At 38.5% G+C, this 19,154-nt stretch overlaps 1 protein-coding gene across 31 annotated transcripts in view; it reads right to left on the reverse strand.

The window, feature by feature from the left end:
* PTK2 (protein tyrosine kinase 2) overlaps positions 1-19,154 on the reverse strand; it is a 345,218-nt gene that overhangs the window by 269,536 nt on the left and 56,528 nt on the right. For 20 of the 31 annotated variants that reach the window (XM_063606925.1, XM_055116999.2, XM_055116998.2 and 17 more), the window contains one exon: positions 9-93. The exons of 6 other annotated variants lie outside the window; for them this stretch is intronic. In XM_063606925.1, the coding sequence (XP_063462995.1) occupies positions 9-93 (85 nt within the window). Of the gene's footprint in view, positions 1-4; positions 94-19,154 lie in introns of those variants that run through there. 5 more of the 31 variants (XM_055116989.3, XM_034966663.4, XM_055116982.3 and 2 more) reach the window with 2 other exon arrangements.

Here is a 19,154-nt window from a genome sequence, read left to right on the forward strand (position 1 = left end):
ATACCTCCCTTCCGTTATTCTTGAGGAGCTCTGGGGAAACTGCAGAAGGCACTGAATTTGTAACTGGAAGATGCAAAGGAGCTCCAGTTCTGCCTGTGAGACAAAGAAAATCATTTCAAAATCCTGAACTTCAGTTTCTTCATCAGCAAAATGAGGACAGTAACAATACCTATCACTTACTGAGTACTACCTGCCAGTCATGAAATAGCGTAATAGTAACGCTAATAATAATGAAAATAGAATTTTGACATGATGATACCAGGTAAATGCTAACTCTGTGCCAAGCCTTCTTCCAAGTACTTTAAAAATGATGACTCATCTACCTATCACAACAAACTACCCATGGGGTAGATACTGTTATCCCCATTTTACAAATGAAGAAATCGAAGCACAGAGAGGCCAGGTAACTTAAATTCACAATGTCGCAGAACTTTTGAGTTGCAAAGCTGGAAATCAAACTCATGCAGTCTGGCTACAGAGTCCATGTACTTCACCAATTTGCTGCAGTGCTTTACATCTATTTTCTCAATTAATACTTTTAACAACCAATAACATAGATGATATTACAATCCATGTATGACACATGAACAAACTGAGGAACAGAGAAATTAAGTAACATACCTAATATTAAAACTAACTGGTCAGGTGCAGAGCTGGGATATGCATCAGGCACTTGGACACCAGCCAGATGACACAGTTAAACCACCACCTATAGTACCACCTACCTCCAGGTGCTACAAAGGTTTCCAGAGAAGAGTCTGGAAACAGGCCTACAAAGGGTAAATGAATCACAGTGAGGACCAATGGGACAAAGAAAGGAAGAGAAGAAACACAGCAAAGAATATGGGACAAATAAGCTGCTCTTATCCCCATGCAACACCCTGATTCACCAAATCATGATGCTCATGTGATAGTCCTCTAGTGTCAGTAATCCTGCCCCAATATGAATTCAGATAAAAGTCATCGCACTACCTGCTAGACACGTGGCTGGTACTTGACAGATGTATCAAAGTCACCAGAAAATAACTATAACCACTAAATTAAGCAACAGTGAAATACAAAAAATAGATGGGAAAATGCAACTCTTACCATGAAAATCTTATTTAATATTTCTGCCAATTGGATAAGACAATAAAATGTGTATTCTCAAGTACCTCTAAAATTAATGGCATAAAAGCTATTTCATTATCTAAAAAGGCAAAGACAACAAAACCCTGACCTTATTAATCTAAGTAGTATTTTTACGGACTCTAATTAATGATAATTTCTTATTTCTGTTTTGACATATATACAGAGATCAAAGCTAAATTCCAGATTTAGAAACTGCTGAGAGGTTAACTGCTGTAATTGCTTTTTTCTTAAAGGCTCCTGAAATCTGTAAGATGCTGCATTAGTTTTTCAGATGCAGTGGTAGAAGCATGACAACACAGGACAGAAGAAGCAGCTCAAAGTGTTCAATCTATCCATATATGTTATAAAACAGAGTTTTTTTTATTGCTTATACTGACCATAATAATGCAAACATCAAAAGGCAATCCAGTAGTTACTTAACGCTAACATTGCCCAAAACAAACACAGAACTTTTATTTTATGGAAAATGTATATACACACATGCAACTTATTTCATCACCATCAATTTTTTTTACCCTATAAATGCAATTTATCCACAGTTTGACTGCTCACCTTATTTAACAAATAGCAACAGTGTCAAGCTATTGTGTCTTTCCAAGTTAGGTTAACTTTCCAAGCTAACTGAAACAGAGAAAACCACTGATCAGGCTGTAAAGGCTCTGGGTTACTTGTCAGAAATTGGGCTTTGCAGTCACAGACATATTAATACTCGCCTGGGGGTCTGATGGTGTCAGGAGGACCCCTTGTGGTGAATGTAAATCCCTTCTACAACCTGCATTTCTCAGCTAAAAGTGAAAAATCAACAATATACATTTTAAATTTATCCCTCATGATGGCCTGAAAAAGCTAACCATTACTACAGACTCCATACTCTGTATCAGGCCAGGCGAGGTGGCTCACGCCTGTAATCCCAACACTTTGGGAGGCCGAGGCAGGTGGATGACCTGAGATCAGGAGTTCAAGACCACCCCGACCAACATGGTAAAACCCCATCTGTACTAAATACAAAAAATTAGCGGCGTGTGGTGGCACATGCTTGTAATCCCAGCTACTTGGGAGGCTGAGGCAGGAGAATCGCTTGAACCTGGTTGCAATGAGCCGAGATTGTCCAGCCTGGGCAACAAGAGCAAAACTCCATCTCAAAAAAAAAAAAAAAAGTATGTATGTGTGTGTATATATATATATATATATATATATAAAATATCAGTAGCAGCTAGTGTGGATCTATCCCTCATCATATCTATATTCCAAGCAACAGACATAAATAAGACAGCTTTTCTTCTTTCCAAACGGAGCTACATAGTAGTTGGCCTTTTTTGTCAATTTCCCTCCCGTATGCTTTTGGTTTTGTCATGCTGGCATGAATGGTTGTTATTCCAGCTTACCAAGAAATTTCAGGAGTCACTTTCCTAATTCTATCTAAAAATTTGTATCATTAAAAAATGTTAAAACCAACCTAACACCCATTATAATAGCTGCTACTTTTTAAAAAAATAGAAAATAAGGTTTGGCAAGGATATGAAGAAATCGAAACCCTTGTGTATTGTTGGTGGGAATGTAAAATGGTACAACTGCTATGGAAAACAACATGGGTGGTCCTAAAAATATTAAAACTAGAACCACCATAAAGATTCAATAATCCCACTTCTGGGTATAAACCAAGGAATTGAAATCAGGTTCTGCAAGAGATATTCAAACACCCATATTCATAGCAGCATTATTCACAATAGCCAAAAGGTAGAAGTAACCCAGGTGTTCATCCACAAATGAATAAACAACATGTGGTATATAAATTCAATGAAATATTATTCAGCCTTGAAAAGGAAAGAAATTCTAACACATGCTGAACCTTGAGGACATTATGCTAAGTGAAATAAGCCAGTCACAAAAGAATAAATAACATGATTACACTTATATAACATATCTAATGTAGTCAAATTTATGGAAGTAGGTAGTAGAATGGTGGTTTCCAGAGGACGAGGCTGGAAGGAGAGAAGCTGCTTTATGGGCATAGAGCTTCATAGTTTCAAGATGAAAAAAATTCTAGAGATCTGTTTCACAAAAATGTAATATACTTAATACTACTGGAACAGTAAGTACACTTAAAAACTGGTAAATGTCAAATTTCACATTTTTTAAAATTTATTTTTATCACATTTAACTTAAAAAATGTTAAAACCATTTTTAAAGAGTAAATCTCATTTATATTTTACAACAAATCCGCAAATATAATTATGTTTACTTTTATAAATGAAGAGAGAAGCTTTGAGAGTTTAAGAACAAGTCTAAAGTGAAAGAGACAGGAAAAAGAGACAATAACCAATCACTGACTAAGGGCTTATATTGTTCCAGCCCTGTACAAGGTGGCTTTATGTGCGTGTGTTTTAAAATGTGCCCCCCTAATAAACTTGGAGGTAATTACTAATATCATCATTTTCAAGAAAAAGAAAACTGAGGCTCACATACACAAGTAAGGACTTGTGATACAATTAGACTGTAAAAGTAAAATGTCAAAGCCGCATGCAACTCCAAAGCCCAAATCATCTTTTCCATCACCCTAAATTTAAAGGTCCATTCAGTTTATTTCAAGTATCCTAAAACTTAAACTCTGCCACATGGTATTAGATATGTGACCCTGGCACTTTTTTTTTTTTAACTTTCTCTCCACAACTTAGTTTCTCGTCAGTTAAATAAAGTTTAAAATGGTATGTATTTTTCAGTTACGATAATTAAACATTATAAGCATAAAGGGCTTTGAGAGCGCCCATAACAAAGGCTCCATGTCACTGTAAGTGCATCATTACTGTCTGCCTCTTCTGTGCATAGGCAATAAATTAAGCAGTAGGGATCCCAAAATAATTGGACAGAGTCCTATCCCATAAGGAGTTGACAGACAAGCAAACAAATCTGAGTACCCAGAAGTCTAACTTCTGGTAGACTGGTCTACTAAACCTCCAATAAATCTCCTCTAAGTTTTAAGGCAGTTTGAGGCTTATAATACATTTATTTGTAATACTGAAACACTGTTAACAGCCTACATGTTTGATAGAAGGGGAATGAATAAATAAACCTCGGAACACCAAAATGAATGACTATTTTTAAATGTTGTGTCTGAAAATTTTTCACTGACATTGGAAAATATTCATTAACAACAAAAACAGAAACATATCAAAAAAATAGGGCAGCTCCCAGTCCTAAATTGCAAGGATTTCAAGATAAATAGATACTTTAAAACTCCTTTATCTTCTGTCCTATGTTCCAATGTGCCACACTCTCCTGATCTCTCTTTACTTCTCATTATTTTCGGTTTTTGTAGCTTCTTAAGGTAAAAACATAGACAATTGATGCTTTTTTCCTTTCAGTTATATAAGCACTTAAAGTTATAAAGTTCCCTCTTAAGTACTCTTTCAAGCTGCATAATAAAGATTGATGTTATATTTTTACTATTCTGTTTCAAATAACTTTCTAATTTTGAAACATTTTCTAATTTCTCTTTTGATTTTAGACTCATGTATTATTTACAAAGGTATTTCATTTCTAAGTACTGAGGACTTTACTGGATATTGTTTCTTTAAAATATTTGCTTTTTACATTTATTCTTTTGATCAGAAAATACACCTGCATGGTATATTTGCTATAAGATTAATTGGAAAAAAAGAAAATACAGGCCAGGAGCAGTGACTCACATCTGTAATCCCAGCACTTTGAGAGGCTGAGGTGGGCAGATCACTTGAGGCCAGAAGTTCAAGACCAGCCTGAGTAACATGGTGAAACCCCATTTCTACCAAAAATACAAAAATTAGCAGGGTGTGGTGGCATACACCTGTAACTCCAGCTACTCAGGAGGCTGAGGCACAATTGCTTGAACCCAGAAGGCAAAGGTTGCAGTAAGCCAAGATCACACCACTGCACTCCAGCCTGCGCAGCAGAGCGAGACTCTGTCTCAAAAAAAAAAAAAGAAAAAGAAAAAGAAAATTATTAAATACATGGTACAAAATTCACATGGATATGCAATGAACCATAAACATCAACCCCCCCTTCACCCTATTTTCTTTCCATCACATTCTCTCTAGATAGAATCACTGTTCCTAATTGTTTGTGTAACCTTCTGGAGGTGTTCCATGCATATACAAGAATGCACATATACAAATACAGTTTCTTTTGCATTACACCAATATAATGTGTTCTACATACTCTTCTATACCTTCTTAAAACTTACTTTAAAATACATCTTCAGCCTAGGCAACAAGATGAAACCCCAACTCTATAAAAAATACAAAACAATTAGCTGGGCATGGTGGCGCCTGCCTGTAGTCCCAGCTGCTCAGGAGGCTGAGGTGGGAGGATTGCTTGAGACGGAGGAGGCTGAGGCTGCAATGAGCCATGATTGTGCCAATGCGCATCAGCCTAGGTGACAGAACAAGACCTTGTGGTTTTAAAAAAAAAATTTAAATAAAAATAAAAGTATATTGTTCATTACAGATTTTCTTGCATAAATTTTTGATTCTTAAAAATACTGTAGGCCAGACGTGATGACTCATGCCTGTAAACCCAGCACTTTGGGAGGCCAAGGCAGGAGGATCACTTGAGCCCAGGAGTTTGAGACCAGCCTAGGCAATATAGTGAGACCCCATCTCTACAAAAAAATTTTAAAATAGCTGGTTGTGGTGGCACACACCTATAGTCCCAGCCTGGGAGGCCGAGGTGGGAGGGCTGTTTGAGCCCAGAAGGTGGAGGCTGTAATGAGCCATGATTGGGCCACTGCACTCCAGCCTGGGCGACAGAGACCCAGTCTCAAAAAAAAAGCTGCATTTAATTATTGTTTATCTTAATTACTGAGGGTTTTGGTGACTCTTTAGATATTATATCAAGACAAATGCCTCAGCCTAGTCCTGCTGGCACTGTCCAAAGATCCATTTCCACATTCTACTCTTTCCCCCACTGACCCCATTCTCCTCAACCACATGACTCTCAGGGGTTTGTGAAACTAGAAATGTTTCTGCTCAATGCATGTTAAACATAATCACTCAATTTTTAAAGTTTCACTCTAAGAATAAAGATATTTAACATTTCTTTTTTTTCTTTTTTTGAGATAAAGTCTGTTGCCCAAGCTGGAGTGCAGTGGTGCAATCTTGGCTCACTGCAACCACCACCTCCCAGGTTCAAGCAATTCTCATGTCTCAGCCTCCCAAGTAGCTGGGATCACAGGTGCCCACCACCACACCCAGTTTATTTTTGTATTTTTTAGTAGAGATGGGGTTTCACCATCTTGGCCAGGCCAGTCTCGAACTCCTGACCTCCAGTGATCCACCCGCATCAGCCTCCCAGAGTGCTGGGATTACAGATGCGAGCCACCATTTCTTTTTTCAGGGACCAGAACTACAGTAAGCAAAACTGTCAAAGCCATATCTAGTTTAATTGAAATAATTACAATGTAATTTTTACACTGGACCAGCAAACTCTTGAATTCATAAAATGTCTGAATTTTAAAGGAAGCATGCCATATAAAAACTTGTTAGCAAAATCAATAAATTATGGACATTTGCATCTTCTATGATACAGCAGAAATAATGTATTCATTCACTCTTTTTCTGTCCAAGGATCCTGACTAACAGCAGCAGAGACTAAAATCAACTGCCTCATCAGGGTACAACAGAAGACAAACGAGACGGGGGTTTGTATACAGCTAGCTTACTAAGAGTCTTCCTTCCCCCTTTTTTTTTTGAGATGAAGTCTTGCTCTGTTGCCCAGGCTAGAGTGCAGTGGGGCAATCTCGGCTCACTGGAACCTCTGCCTCCTGGGTTCAAGTGATTCTCCTGCCTCAGCCTCCCAAGTAGCTGGGATTACAGGTGTGTGCCACCACACCCGGCTAATTTTGTATTTTCAGTAGAGATGGGGTTTCGCCATGTTGGCCAGGCTGGTCTTGAACTCCTGACCTCCGATGATCTAACCACCTCAGCCTTCCAAAGTGCTGGGATTATAGGTGTGAGCCACTGCACATGGCCCCCTGACTTTTTAAAACCAGGATCTCTAACAACGGTAATGAAAAAAAAAAAAGACTTGAGATTTCTAAATCCAAGACAGATGCAACAGCTGGCAATAGAAGAGCATTTCCTTTAGAAAAAAACAGAAGAATTGCATAAAATATAAAAATCATCTGTTTGAAGACAGCAAGAACAGGAGGGGCTAAAAAACTTCAAAACCACAGAAGTTCAGCTGATCTTTTGCAGTTACTTTTACCTTTGGTATGTATTTACCAATTCTGAGAAGAAGAAGCAGGTGGAGAATCTAGGCTGTGCATTCACAGAAAACTGCTGCCAGAAGACAGAAAAATCAGGCAAGGTTTTGGAAGGCTAAATCCTAGAGCATTAGTATTCTTACTGTATAAAGGTGTATTTATTGTCAAATACTATTCTGCAATGAAAAGGAATGAAGTACTGATACATGCTACAACATGGATGAACCTTGAAAACATTATGCCAAGTGTTAGAAGCCACAAAAGACCAAAACAGCCTGATTCCTTTTATATAAAATGTCCAGAATAGGCAAATCTGTAAGAAAGTAGATTAGTGGTTTCCTTGGGCTGAAGATAAAGAATAAAGAGTGACTGCTGGTGGGTATGGGGTTTTCTTTTGGGGTGATGGAAATTTCTAAAATTGATGGTGGTGATTGTACTCATTGTATAATAGGAGAATTATACGTCAATTAAAAAAAAAAGACACAAAGCCTCTAAAGGCAGTGAGTAGAGATTTTCAAGTCTTACAAGACAAAGATTAAAGTTCCACACACGAGGAAGATAAGGAAAAGGAGCCGATAAATATAAAATAAATGACACAGAGCTAAAGGACAAAAAAAAATACCTTTAACAAATAAAAGCCACCAGTTGGTATTCAGAAACAACAAGTTCTAGAAGATCAACCAAGAAAGAAAAAGAAACACAAATAACTAAAATTCCTAAAGGAACTATAAACATTACAGAAAAGAAATCATATATCTAATAAATCATTGCTCTAAAATCTTGTTTACAATTATAAGAAATTGAAAATAAACCCTTGGCTTTCCCCTCAAAACCTAATCCTGAAACAGATTTCCCCAAATCAGTAAATAGCATTGGGGTCAGTGTCATGCGCCTGTAGTCCCAGCTACTCAGGAGGCTGAGGCAGGAGGATAGCTTAAGGACAGGAGTCTGAGGCTGTCAGCATACCATGATCACACCTGTGAATAGCCACTGCACTCTAGCATCCTGAGCAACATAAGGAGACTTTGTCTCTAAAAAATAAAAAAATAAAAATTTTTTTGAAATTAGCAACTCCATTCTCCTAGCTGCTAATGAAAATACCTTGACATCATCCTTGATTCCTTAACTTTAGAACACAACCATCCCAACAAGTTTCTTAAAATTTACGTCACGCCTCTGCTCAAGATCCTCCAGTGGCTTCCCATGTGACTCAGAACAAATGCACAAGACCTCACAATGGCCCAGAACGCTCTAAGAGATCTAAACCACCCATGAGAAATAACACCTCCCCAATGTTCCTGCTAAACGGCCTCAAAAGTTTTAAACAAGTAGTGTTTATCAAGTTATATTCTGCTAAGCCTCTGCTATGACAGTGATGAAATTTTCTGACCATCTGTTGTTATAGACTTATTCCTATTTTCTGCATATAAAGTTCACTTCTGAAAACAACTCTCTATTGATCTCTCTCTAGCAAGATGTTTTCTTTTCTGTAGGGAAAAGAAAGAGATATCAAAATGGAGTTAGAGAGATTAGCCTGTTACTGTGTTTATGTAGAAAAGGAGGACATAAAAAAGTCCATTTTGAAGTCTGAATCAGCACTGCAATTACAACATTAACAAGTGACACATGATCTTAAGTAAGTTGTCAATCAGAAGTTAAAAGTATTATCACAATTGTTAAATGTGTATAGCTAATTAGAACTATGAGAGCATTAAAGAAAGGGGGAGATAGGAACAACTTTTCAACAACATATAAATGTTTATTTTATATCTGTTAGACAAACTGTCCATAAACGATAGAATCAAACAGAAGGAAAAAAGCTACTTTACACCCATGAAATGTCCCAGGGCCCCAGAGCATATTATAGCAGGAGCTACTGTGGAAAAGAAAAAATGATTCATATCAACAACTCAAGAAGGAATCAAGAATCAGGATTACAATTCACCGAAGGCAAGCACCCCAGGTCCAGAGGTAAGCACCTATGCCTCAGAGTGACTTATCCTGACAGATTCTTAGAGAGCATAAATAACACCTAGGCTGCGATGTATCCATGGTTCTCTGGCCTCAGCACCCATCAACTGTAGACAGGTCCTCCCAGAAGAAAGTTATTAGTACCTCGCCTGAATATAAATGGGGTTATCCTATACTAGAGACAAGGGAAGACGGGGAGGGGTTCAAAGCTGAGTCCAATGCCAAACTGGCTTGCAAAGACCTCTATCTGAGATTCACTCTGTTATTTGAAACCAATAAAATGAAAGTTTTTTTCCTAATGTGCTGTTCATGTAATCTCAATGCTCAGTATGTCCTCATGTTTTTTTTTTTTTTTTGAGACAGAGTCTCGCTCTATTGCCTTGGCTCACTGCAAGCTCCTCCTGGGTTCATGCCACTCTCCTGCCTCAGCCTCCTGAGTAGCTGGGACTACAGGCATCCGCCACCACGCCTGGCTAATTTTTTGTATTTTTAGGAGACACAGGGTTTCACCGTGTTGACCTTGTGATCCACGGCCTCGACCTCCCAAAGTGCTGGGATTACAGGTGGGAGCCACCACACCCGGCCTGTCCTCATCTTTTAAGAGTAGATCAGAGCCTAGCCAACGAAGTGAAACCCCATCTCTTCAAAAAGAAAATTTTTAAAAATCAGCCAGGCATGGTGGCATGCACCTGTAGTCCCGGCTACTCAGGAGGCTGAGACAGGAGGACTGCTTGGCTACAAGTGAGCTATGATAGTGCTACTGCCCTCCAGCCTGAGCTAGAGTAAAACTGTCTCTAAAATTAAAAAAATTAAGTAGGTCAGAACCTTCTAGTTTTGTGAATTCAATCTTTTTAACTAATAAAATCAATTGTGGGAAAACGAGAAGCAGGATCAATGAACACTGTAAATTTTATACATCTACATCACCTAAAGAGGTCAAGAGAAGACAAACATGTACTGTATAGATAAATCAACGTCATCCTAAATTCTCAGCAATGTATTGAGCGCTCACGAAGTCTACAACAAGGTATAAGGTAAAACACAGGAGGAGGGGCCACTATAATAAAAGACACTTCAACTAAAAGCAAAAAGAACAACTTGTTAGGCCCATTTTCTACCTGGGATGCAAATATGGGGGCCTTCCTGATTCACTGCACCCGACCAATGCTGTTGTTATGTTTCAGGGGCATCTTTAGTTGCCCTAAAAAAAAAAAAGATCAGATCTTGATCTACCTCAGAAACAATCTGTAACCAGTTCAAAAACTGGACCTCCTTAACCTTCACACCTCCACCAGCAAATTAAAGGGCCATCTCCGAATGTGTCACAGCTCACATCACATCAGACACTTTGGTTGCTATGATTTTTAAGCATGGCAAAGTTACAACTTGAAATACTACATAAAATTTTAAACTTAAGTCCCACAATAGTTTTAAATATAAAAATTACCATTATCTGCAGCTCATCAGTCCAATAGGACAAAGGATATTCTAAAGAACATCTTTTTTTTTTAACTTTCTAAGATGATAACCTTTTAGAGAAAAATACTGCTTTCAGTTAATTACATAAAGCTATTATAATGACTACTGCTCTTTTGGGATACGGCCTTTCCATGCATCTTAATAGCTAATAAAGTAGTTTACTCACAAACAGGAAAGCTAAACATCAAAAACAGATGTAAAGATAATTAACGGCAACAACTAAAAGCATTTGATTTCTGATCCTAGACAAATAAGATTTATATTAATGTAATATAGAAACATGGATCTCCTGTAGTACAGGTATCATTAAAATATACACCTAATTTGCACATTTTTAAGAACATCCATTTTTTAAAATAAGTGATGGAGGGCAAGAAACTGCAAAAAAATATGTTAAAGAATTTAAATTTTCTTTTTATAATCATTATTGCATACTTTTATACTTACTTCCTGAGGAAATTATAATTTACTTCAGCTGTGGTTTTAAGTATTCCCCCACCTGATTTTTCTGAAAATAAAGTTATGCCATGAATTTGTCTATATAAAATGGACTTAAATATGAGAGAATGAAAGTTTATTTTTATGCTCTAAGTATATATAAAGCCTGGACATAATTACAGGTGGCTTAAAGTATACTCTAATTGGCACCCTTGAATTACCCAGGAACCACCTTTGACTACAGGCGTTTGCTAGTATGTATCTCCCAAGTTTAAGGAAATCAAATGCCATCTTTAAGTAAACAATAAAAATTAAAAAAAAACACAAAAAAACAGAAATCTGATTTAATCTAACAAAAATTGGAAAGAAAACAAAAATAATGGCATTACTACATACAGGGTTTAATGTAACTGCATATTCCTAGTCCCAAAATACATCAAATACATTTACGTATTTTTAATGTGACCACAAAAGTACAACACATATTTACTACAATGTAATCTTTCCATATAGAATATGATTCAGTTGGACATAGTGGCAGTGGCTGCACGTCTGTAGTCCCAGCTACTTAGGAGGCTGAGGCAGGAGGATCACCAGAGTCCAGGAGTTTGAGTCCAGCCCAGGCAACATAGCAACACCCCATCTCTTACAAATAAAACAAAAAGAACATGACCAAAATTATTTCTTCTGTTGAACAATATACTCAGTACAATCTCACTTTTTGTATCCTCAAACTTAGTTGATCTCTACATTATTCTAACAGCTATCTAAGAAGACAACACAACCTCCTCTTCACATCTAACACAATTCACAGTACAAAATCGAGAGTATCTTTGTCTCCCCTCATGCAAAGAGAGACGATGCAAATAGAAGGCGTCCATCACTAAGTCCACTAGTGTAGGGCTGTCCTGTTCCCTGTGCTTTCATTCTGTCCTGACCAAATACCAGAGTGCTTTGACCGCTCTGTGACCCAGCCACGTGCAGGTTTTCCCTAGCAAGCTTGAACTCAGTATGGAGCCTTAAACATTCCCAGGCATTGATAAAGGTATCTAAGTTGCTGCACAAAACACTGAAAGAAACTAGCCCTAGACCTGAGACAAATTCCTCAAACTCTCATAAAAACTCCACACCTTAATCCCCTTGCTGCAGACATACCTAGAGAGAACACCGCCCCACTCCTTTTTGCTGTCTGTCACAAGGATTGTCGCAATCCTCTGTAAGTTTCCCCAATAAATGCTCTAGACTGATCACCCTGGTGTTTAGTACTTCTTTCTTTAGAATCCCAACCAGCCCCATCTCAGGATAGTCTGGAGCACTCCCTTGTGGGAACTGCCCTGCCACTGCTTTGGGGGCAACTCCAGCCTCAGCTCAGTGGTACAAAACAAAGAGCTTCAGCTGAGGAAACAACTCTGCACCACCCCTTGGGTAAATGTCTGGCAGCAGCCACAGTATGTCCTAAAATAAAAACAGCCATCATGATTACTGTACAAATGCCATGCAAACATTTGACCAAGCTTTGTTATCCTCTTCTTCTCAATAAAATCCACTTATAAACTGACTCGTTTTCATAATCAAGATATTTTACCTAGGTGTGGTGGTGCATGCCTGTAATGTCAACTACTCAGGAGGCTAAGGCAGGAGGATTGCTTGAGCCCAAGAGTTCAAATCCAGACTGGGCAATACAGTAAGACCCCATTCTCAGTATTTTTTTTTTTGAAAAAAGAATATTTTTGCATAAAAAGTCACACCCTGCTTTCCTCCCCTCTTCCATCTTCTTACGTGAATAAAAGTAGGGTTGGGGAAGAAAAGGAAAGGGCTGGGGGCAAACAAAGGATACATCTTCTTCAACAGTCTGAACAATCTTCCAGATGTATACACAATAAACTTTATCATCTAATGAATAAAAGTATATCCTAACCTTTAAATCCAGAGACTTATTCTAAACATTTAAAGCCAGATTCGAAAAAACTATACATTTTATTTTTAAATGTTTACTAATTCAAAATTTTTCATTCAAGAAATTGCAAAAAAATTAATGACAAGCATACATAAGTGATCAAAGTTTTCCCAAATCTATCACTGCTATTGATATGTGTACTATACAAGTTCAGCTCTATATACTGCAAGTTCAGCTCTAACAATGATCAAGTCTCATCTGCCCCTAGTCCATCAAAAGATGATAGATTTAGGATCCAGTTTCCACACAAATCCAACAGGTAGCCTTCATCAACCCTACAGGCCCAGAATAAAATTATCATTTGGGGTTGCACAAATCTTCCCCAGTCAAATATTACATACCATTCTGGCCATGTGGCCTAGAAGTCACATCTAGTCCCTCATTCTAGGTCACCTATGTCATACATATACCCAAATACCATTATTCTACCAGGATTTTTTTTATTTCAAAGCTGTTGTCACTAGGAGATAAAAACTAGGTAGTATGTACACATTTATTCACTTTATGGTAAATCATTTCGTAAAAGGTTTATACAATGAAAAATTATTTTGATATTTGTCCTGCTCTGGCATTAACTATTTATTAGTGATAATCTCGATGTCACAAATTAAGAAAGAAAGATACCTTTTAAAAGGGAGAGACTGAGTTACTAAAATTTACATCAAAATCTAGGCGAAGTGCCAAAAACAACTCCAAATCACCAAGGAATCATCTGAAAGATGAGTGGAGAAAAATGAACAGAAGAACAGAGTAGAGCACGGGGCCTGGCCCACGGAAGGCATGAAAGAATAAATCCACTTACTTTTCTTGATTCACATTCACTCATCACTAGCTCCAGCTACACTTACTGTTCGTATTGACATATCCTAACATATCCCTGATAGGATGGGCAAGTAATAAATACAGACTTTTGCTTGAAGAACTTGGGATTAACAGTTATGTTCATGATGAAAAACACAACATCCTGTACACCAGGAAAGAAACGCTACTTTGCATTTGGGAGGCCGAGGCGGGTGGATCACCTGAGGCCAGGAGTTCGAGACCAGCCTGGCCAAAATAGTGAAACAAAAAAATTGGCCGGGTGTGGATGGCGCCACTTGAGAGACTCAGGCAGGCCTGAACCCGGGAAACGGAGCTTGCAGTGAGATGAGACAGTGCCACTGCACTCCAGTCTGGGTGACAAAGCGAGACTCTGTCTCAAAAAAAAAAAAAAAAAAAAAAAAAAGACTAAAGAGTCATGACTATATATTACAAGTGATTCCAGACAGGATTCTGTATCAAGGGAAAGAACTGCTATAAGGGACATTACTTGCCAAAATATGACCATGGTCTACAGCCATGCCATCCAATCTCAAAAGCTAAGCAGCGTGGGGCCTGGTTAATAGTATTGGGATTGGGAGGCTGCCTGAAAATACTGGGTGCTGTAGGCTTAAAATAAAATTTTTTTTTAATATGAACATGGCCGGGCACAGTGGCTCACGCCTGTAATCCCAGCACTTTGGGAGGCCGAGGCAGGGAGATCACCTGAGATCAGGAGTTCAAGACCAGCCTGGACAACATGGTAAAACCCTGTCTCTACTAAAAATACAAAAATTAGCCGGGCATGGTGGTGAGTACCTGCGCTACTTGGGAGGCTGAGGCAGGAGAATTGCTTGAACCCAGGAGGCAGTGGTTGCAGTGAGCTGAGACCACACCATTGCATTCCAGCCTGGGTGACAAGAGCGAAACTCCATCTCAAAAAAAATTTTTTTAATAAAAAAAAATAAATTCAACATGTGTAATACAACAATCACACACATAAATTCAACTGAAATGAACACAATATGAACAGCTATCCCAAGTTCATGCAATGACAAGTGAACCACGAATGACTGCCACCTGGGCTACACCAACCGGAACTGTCACCAATTCTAAAAAGCGTACCAGCACACTTTTCAGCCTTCAAAACCAGGGTTAAGTTAATGAAGACATTCCCAGAGAAAAATACAGGGATGGAGTGAGACAATAAAATATAAAAAGCAGAACAATCAGCAATCTCCCTCCTGTTCCCAAACACCAAATGTCAAAGACGCTACCATTAGATATTTACTGTGTGATCAACACACAAATAGTACTCTGCAGAGGCTGTAATAAACAGGTCTCATCTGCTGGAGACAGTGTCTCAAGACACAGAAGAGCATATGCATTAAATAAACAAAAAGCAACTTAGGAAGCCCTACTGTAACGCACCTCATTCTATCACTGATTCTATTAGTGCCACACATTATAGTATATCCTGAAGATCATAAAATGATGAGCTCATCATTTAAAATAAACTGATTTTTAAATGAAAATTAGAACATACAACTTTCTACTTTGATTCCACTCCTACTCACTGTTGTGGCTTTTTAACCAAGAGTTTATTGGGGGAAAAATGCTAAATGGCTGCTCCACAGGACATCAACAAGTACCACAAAGTAGTAATGAGCAACTCTATTTTTTTTTTGGAGACAGGGTCTCACTTTTGTCACCTACGCTGGGATGCAGTGGCATGATCTCAGCTCAATGCAGCCTCGACCCCTCAGGCTCAGGCGATCCTCCCACCTCAGTCTCCCAAGTACCTGGGACTACAGGCACGCACCACCACGCCCAGCTAACTTTTTGTTTGTTTGTTTGTTTGTTTGTTTTATTGAGAGAGGGACTTGCTCTGTTGTCCAGGCTGCAGTGCAGTGGGGTGAACATAGCTCACTGCAGCTTGACCACCCCCAGGCTCAAGCAATTCTCCCACCTCAGCCTCCCGAGTAGCTGGGACCACAGGCATGTGCCACCACACCTGGCTAATTTTAAAATTTTTTGTAGAGATGAGGTGTTGCCATGTTGTTCAAACTCCTGGGCTCAAGCAATCCTCCCACCTCAGCCTCCCAAAGGGTTGGGATTACAGGCATGAACCTCTGCACCTAGACTTACTATGTACATTCTTAATTCTAGCAGTTTAAAACATAAATGTACCCTACCATTATAGCTCATTAACTATTAACTAAAAGATGGAGCTGAAGACTGCAGTTTCATCAATCTAAGAAATAGTATTTTTATTTATAACGCTGATAAAACTATTTTTCTCCAGAGCTACAAGAACTTGAGCAACGAATACTAAAATAACTTTTAAACATCTTTTATTTCTGCTAATTATATGACCTTTATAATATACAATCTCATTATACAATGACAAATATAAAGCCTTTAGGCCACAAATAAATCAGATTACATAAATGAATCAAGGACTTCAAGACTGTTTTCAAAAGCAGTGTCTACACTGAAATCTACTTCACTTCAACTTTGGTGGTACCTAATCCAGACAAATAAATGTTGATCCAGCTGGAAAGAAAATTTGAGCTCTAATGAGTGCGTGCGTGTGTGTGTGTGTGTGTGTGCATATATGTGTGCAAGAGTATATGGATAATATCTGTTTGCATATAAGTCACTTCTTCTCTTTAAAGTTTTATTTCTTGAGGCATAACGTGCACAATAAAAACATCAGGTGGATGGTGATAAGGACTGGATCTGTTTCCCAGCCAAATCTCATGTTGAAATGTAGTCCCCAGTGTTGGAAGTGCAGCCTGGTAGGAGGTGTTTGGATCATGGGGGCGTATTCCTCATGAATGGCTTAGTGCCATTCCCTTGGTGACAAGCGAGTTCATGTGAGATCTGGTTGTTTAAAAGTGTATGGCACCTCCCACTCTCTCTCTCTTGTTCTCTCTTGCCATGTGACGCATCTGCTCCCACTTCACCTTCCATCATGAGTAAAAGCTCTCCGACGCCTCCCTGGAAGCCGGTGCCATGTTTCCTGTACAGCCCGCAGAACAGTGAGCCGATTAAACCTCTTTTCTTTACAAATTACCCAGTCTTGGGTATTTCTTTATACCAACGCAAGAACAGCCTAATACAAGTGGGTCTGTGTAACCACCACCACGCTGAAGATACAGACTATTTCCATCACCCCAAGAAGTGCCCCCATGCTCTTTTGTACTCAATTCTCTCTTCCACCCCAGGCAACCACTGATTCTATTTCTGTTCTTACAGATTTGACTTACCAAAATGTTATATAAATGAAATCACAGTTATATGGAGTTTAGTGTTTTCACTTAGTAGACTGCTTTGAAGATCTGCCCATTTTGTTAGGTGCGTCAGCAGTTAGTTCCTTTTTATTGCTGTATAGGATTCCATTGTATAGGTGTACCAAAATCTGTTTATCCATTTACCAACTGATGGATATCTGAGCTGTCTCCAGTGATTACGAATAAAGCTGCTATAAATGTTCACATAGAGGTCATTGTAAGAAAATGTTTTCATTTCTCTTGAGTAAATATTTAGAAGTAGGACTGCTGGGTTGGGTGACAAGTCTATGTTCAACTTCATAAGAAAGTGCCAAACTGATTTCTTTAGCAATCATAACATTTTGCACTTCCACCAGCAAAGCAGGAGAGTACTAACTGTCTCACATTCTTGTCATGTGGCACTGTCACCTTCTTTTTGGTTTTTAACATCAGCCATTCTAATAGGGTTGCAATGATATCTCGTGTGGTTGTAATTTACATTTCCTAACGACTACTAATGTGGAACATCTTTTTGTGTGCTTACTCTCATTCATATGAAATGGATGAAATGTCTGTCCAAATCTTTTGGCCACTTTTTCATTGAAATTTTTATTGAGATACCTATCATTTTTAATCAGACAGTTTATCAAAGAAAAAATGCTGAAGTGTTTGTATATTTTGTTAAACCATTTGGAATTCATGAGTACTGGGTAAAAACCTAAACTGCCTACTTGCCACCCCAACTCACAACACTATGATATGCAAAGACGGATTGAAAGAAAAAACACTCATCCCCGTCTCTTCCTTTCTCTGAAGGTAAGATCCTATGCAAAGTTGCCTGCCCACTTTCAGAATCAGGAAATCAAAATTTTCCCTGTTTTTACGAGTATTTTATGAAACTACACTCTTCCCTCAGTATAAGCCAGCAACACAGATGATTAAGAAATTTGCAAGGCTTTGCAGAAATACTGCATTTTAACACGACTGATACATTTTAAAAGGAAGTACAATACTAGAGGGGAAAGGGTCACTGGCAATTCAGTAGGTGGCACTATTCTTCTCTCTGTTAAATGTATGACTCCCAATTGTGTACTGTGGTTAACCTTAAGGGCTAAGCTTTACTGTAAGGAAATGGAGAACTTGATACTGCCACGAGGAATCTTGGACTGTCTTCTTAACTTCTCTAAGCCCAGTTTCTCATCTGTAAAATGAGAATAGTAATCAAAACCTTACTGAGCTGCTGTAAAGAATTAAGATTTGAATTAACACAATGACTGACACATGACAGCGATTACGATTTATGACTATTTCCTTCAGCCGCGACTCCTGAATCACAGTGCAAATAAAGACCAGAAGGATGTGCTCTTCACAAAACTGAGTAAAAAGTCAAAGCTTCAGCCGGCAAGTAATATTTGTGTACGGCGCACCCACTGAACATAGCGGCCTGACCATCCATGAGAAGTCCCATGCATTTACACAAAAAATACTCTAGAGTTTGCAATCATGAAGACCACTTGTGAACCTTATTTCTTAGCATTTTGCTTCAGCATTTCAAACTGAGCAATGCTTCTTTTAGAAAGGAACTCATCTCTTGGTTTTTCAGTATCTCATTATTGTTGGCTTAATTTTCTCTATATAGCTACGCCATATAGACAAAAGTTGTGCTTACATGCCTCAATGACATTTTTCCAACTTCCCTGCTTGCCCTCTCTCCAATTTGGCCAAACACGGAGCAGCTTCTTAAATTTCCTGTTGTCGTTCATCTTGTTCTTGCCTGAAAACTGAAGTGGTACTACAGCACTCATTCCTGCACTGATGAATTGGCTTGGATAGTTAGATGCCAAGATTATTAAGTTTTTGTAACCAA

The sequence above is a fragment of the Pan paniscus genome, chromosome 7, assembly GCF_029289425.2.
Source record: "Pan paniscus chromosome 7, NHGRI_mPanPan1-v2.0_pri, whole genome shotgun sequence".
NCBI lineage: Eukaryota > Metazoa > Chordata > Mammalia > Primates > Hominidae > Pan > Pan paniscus.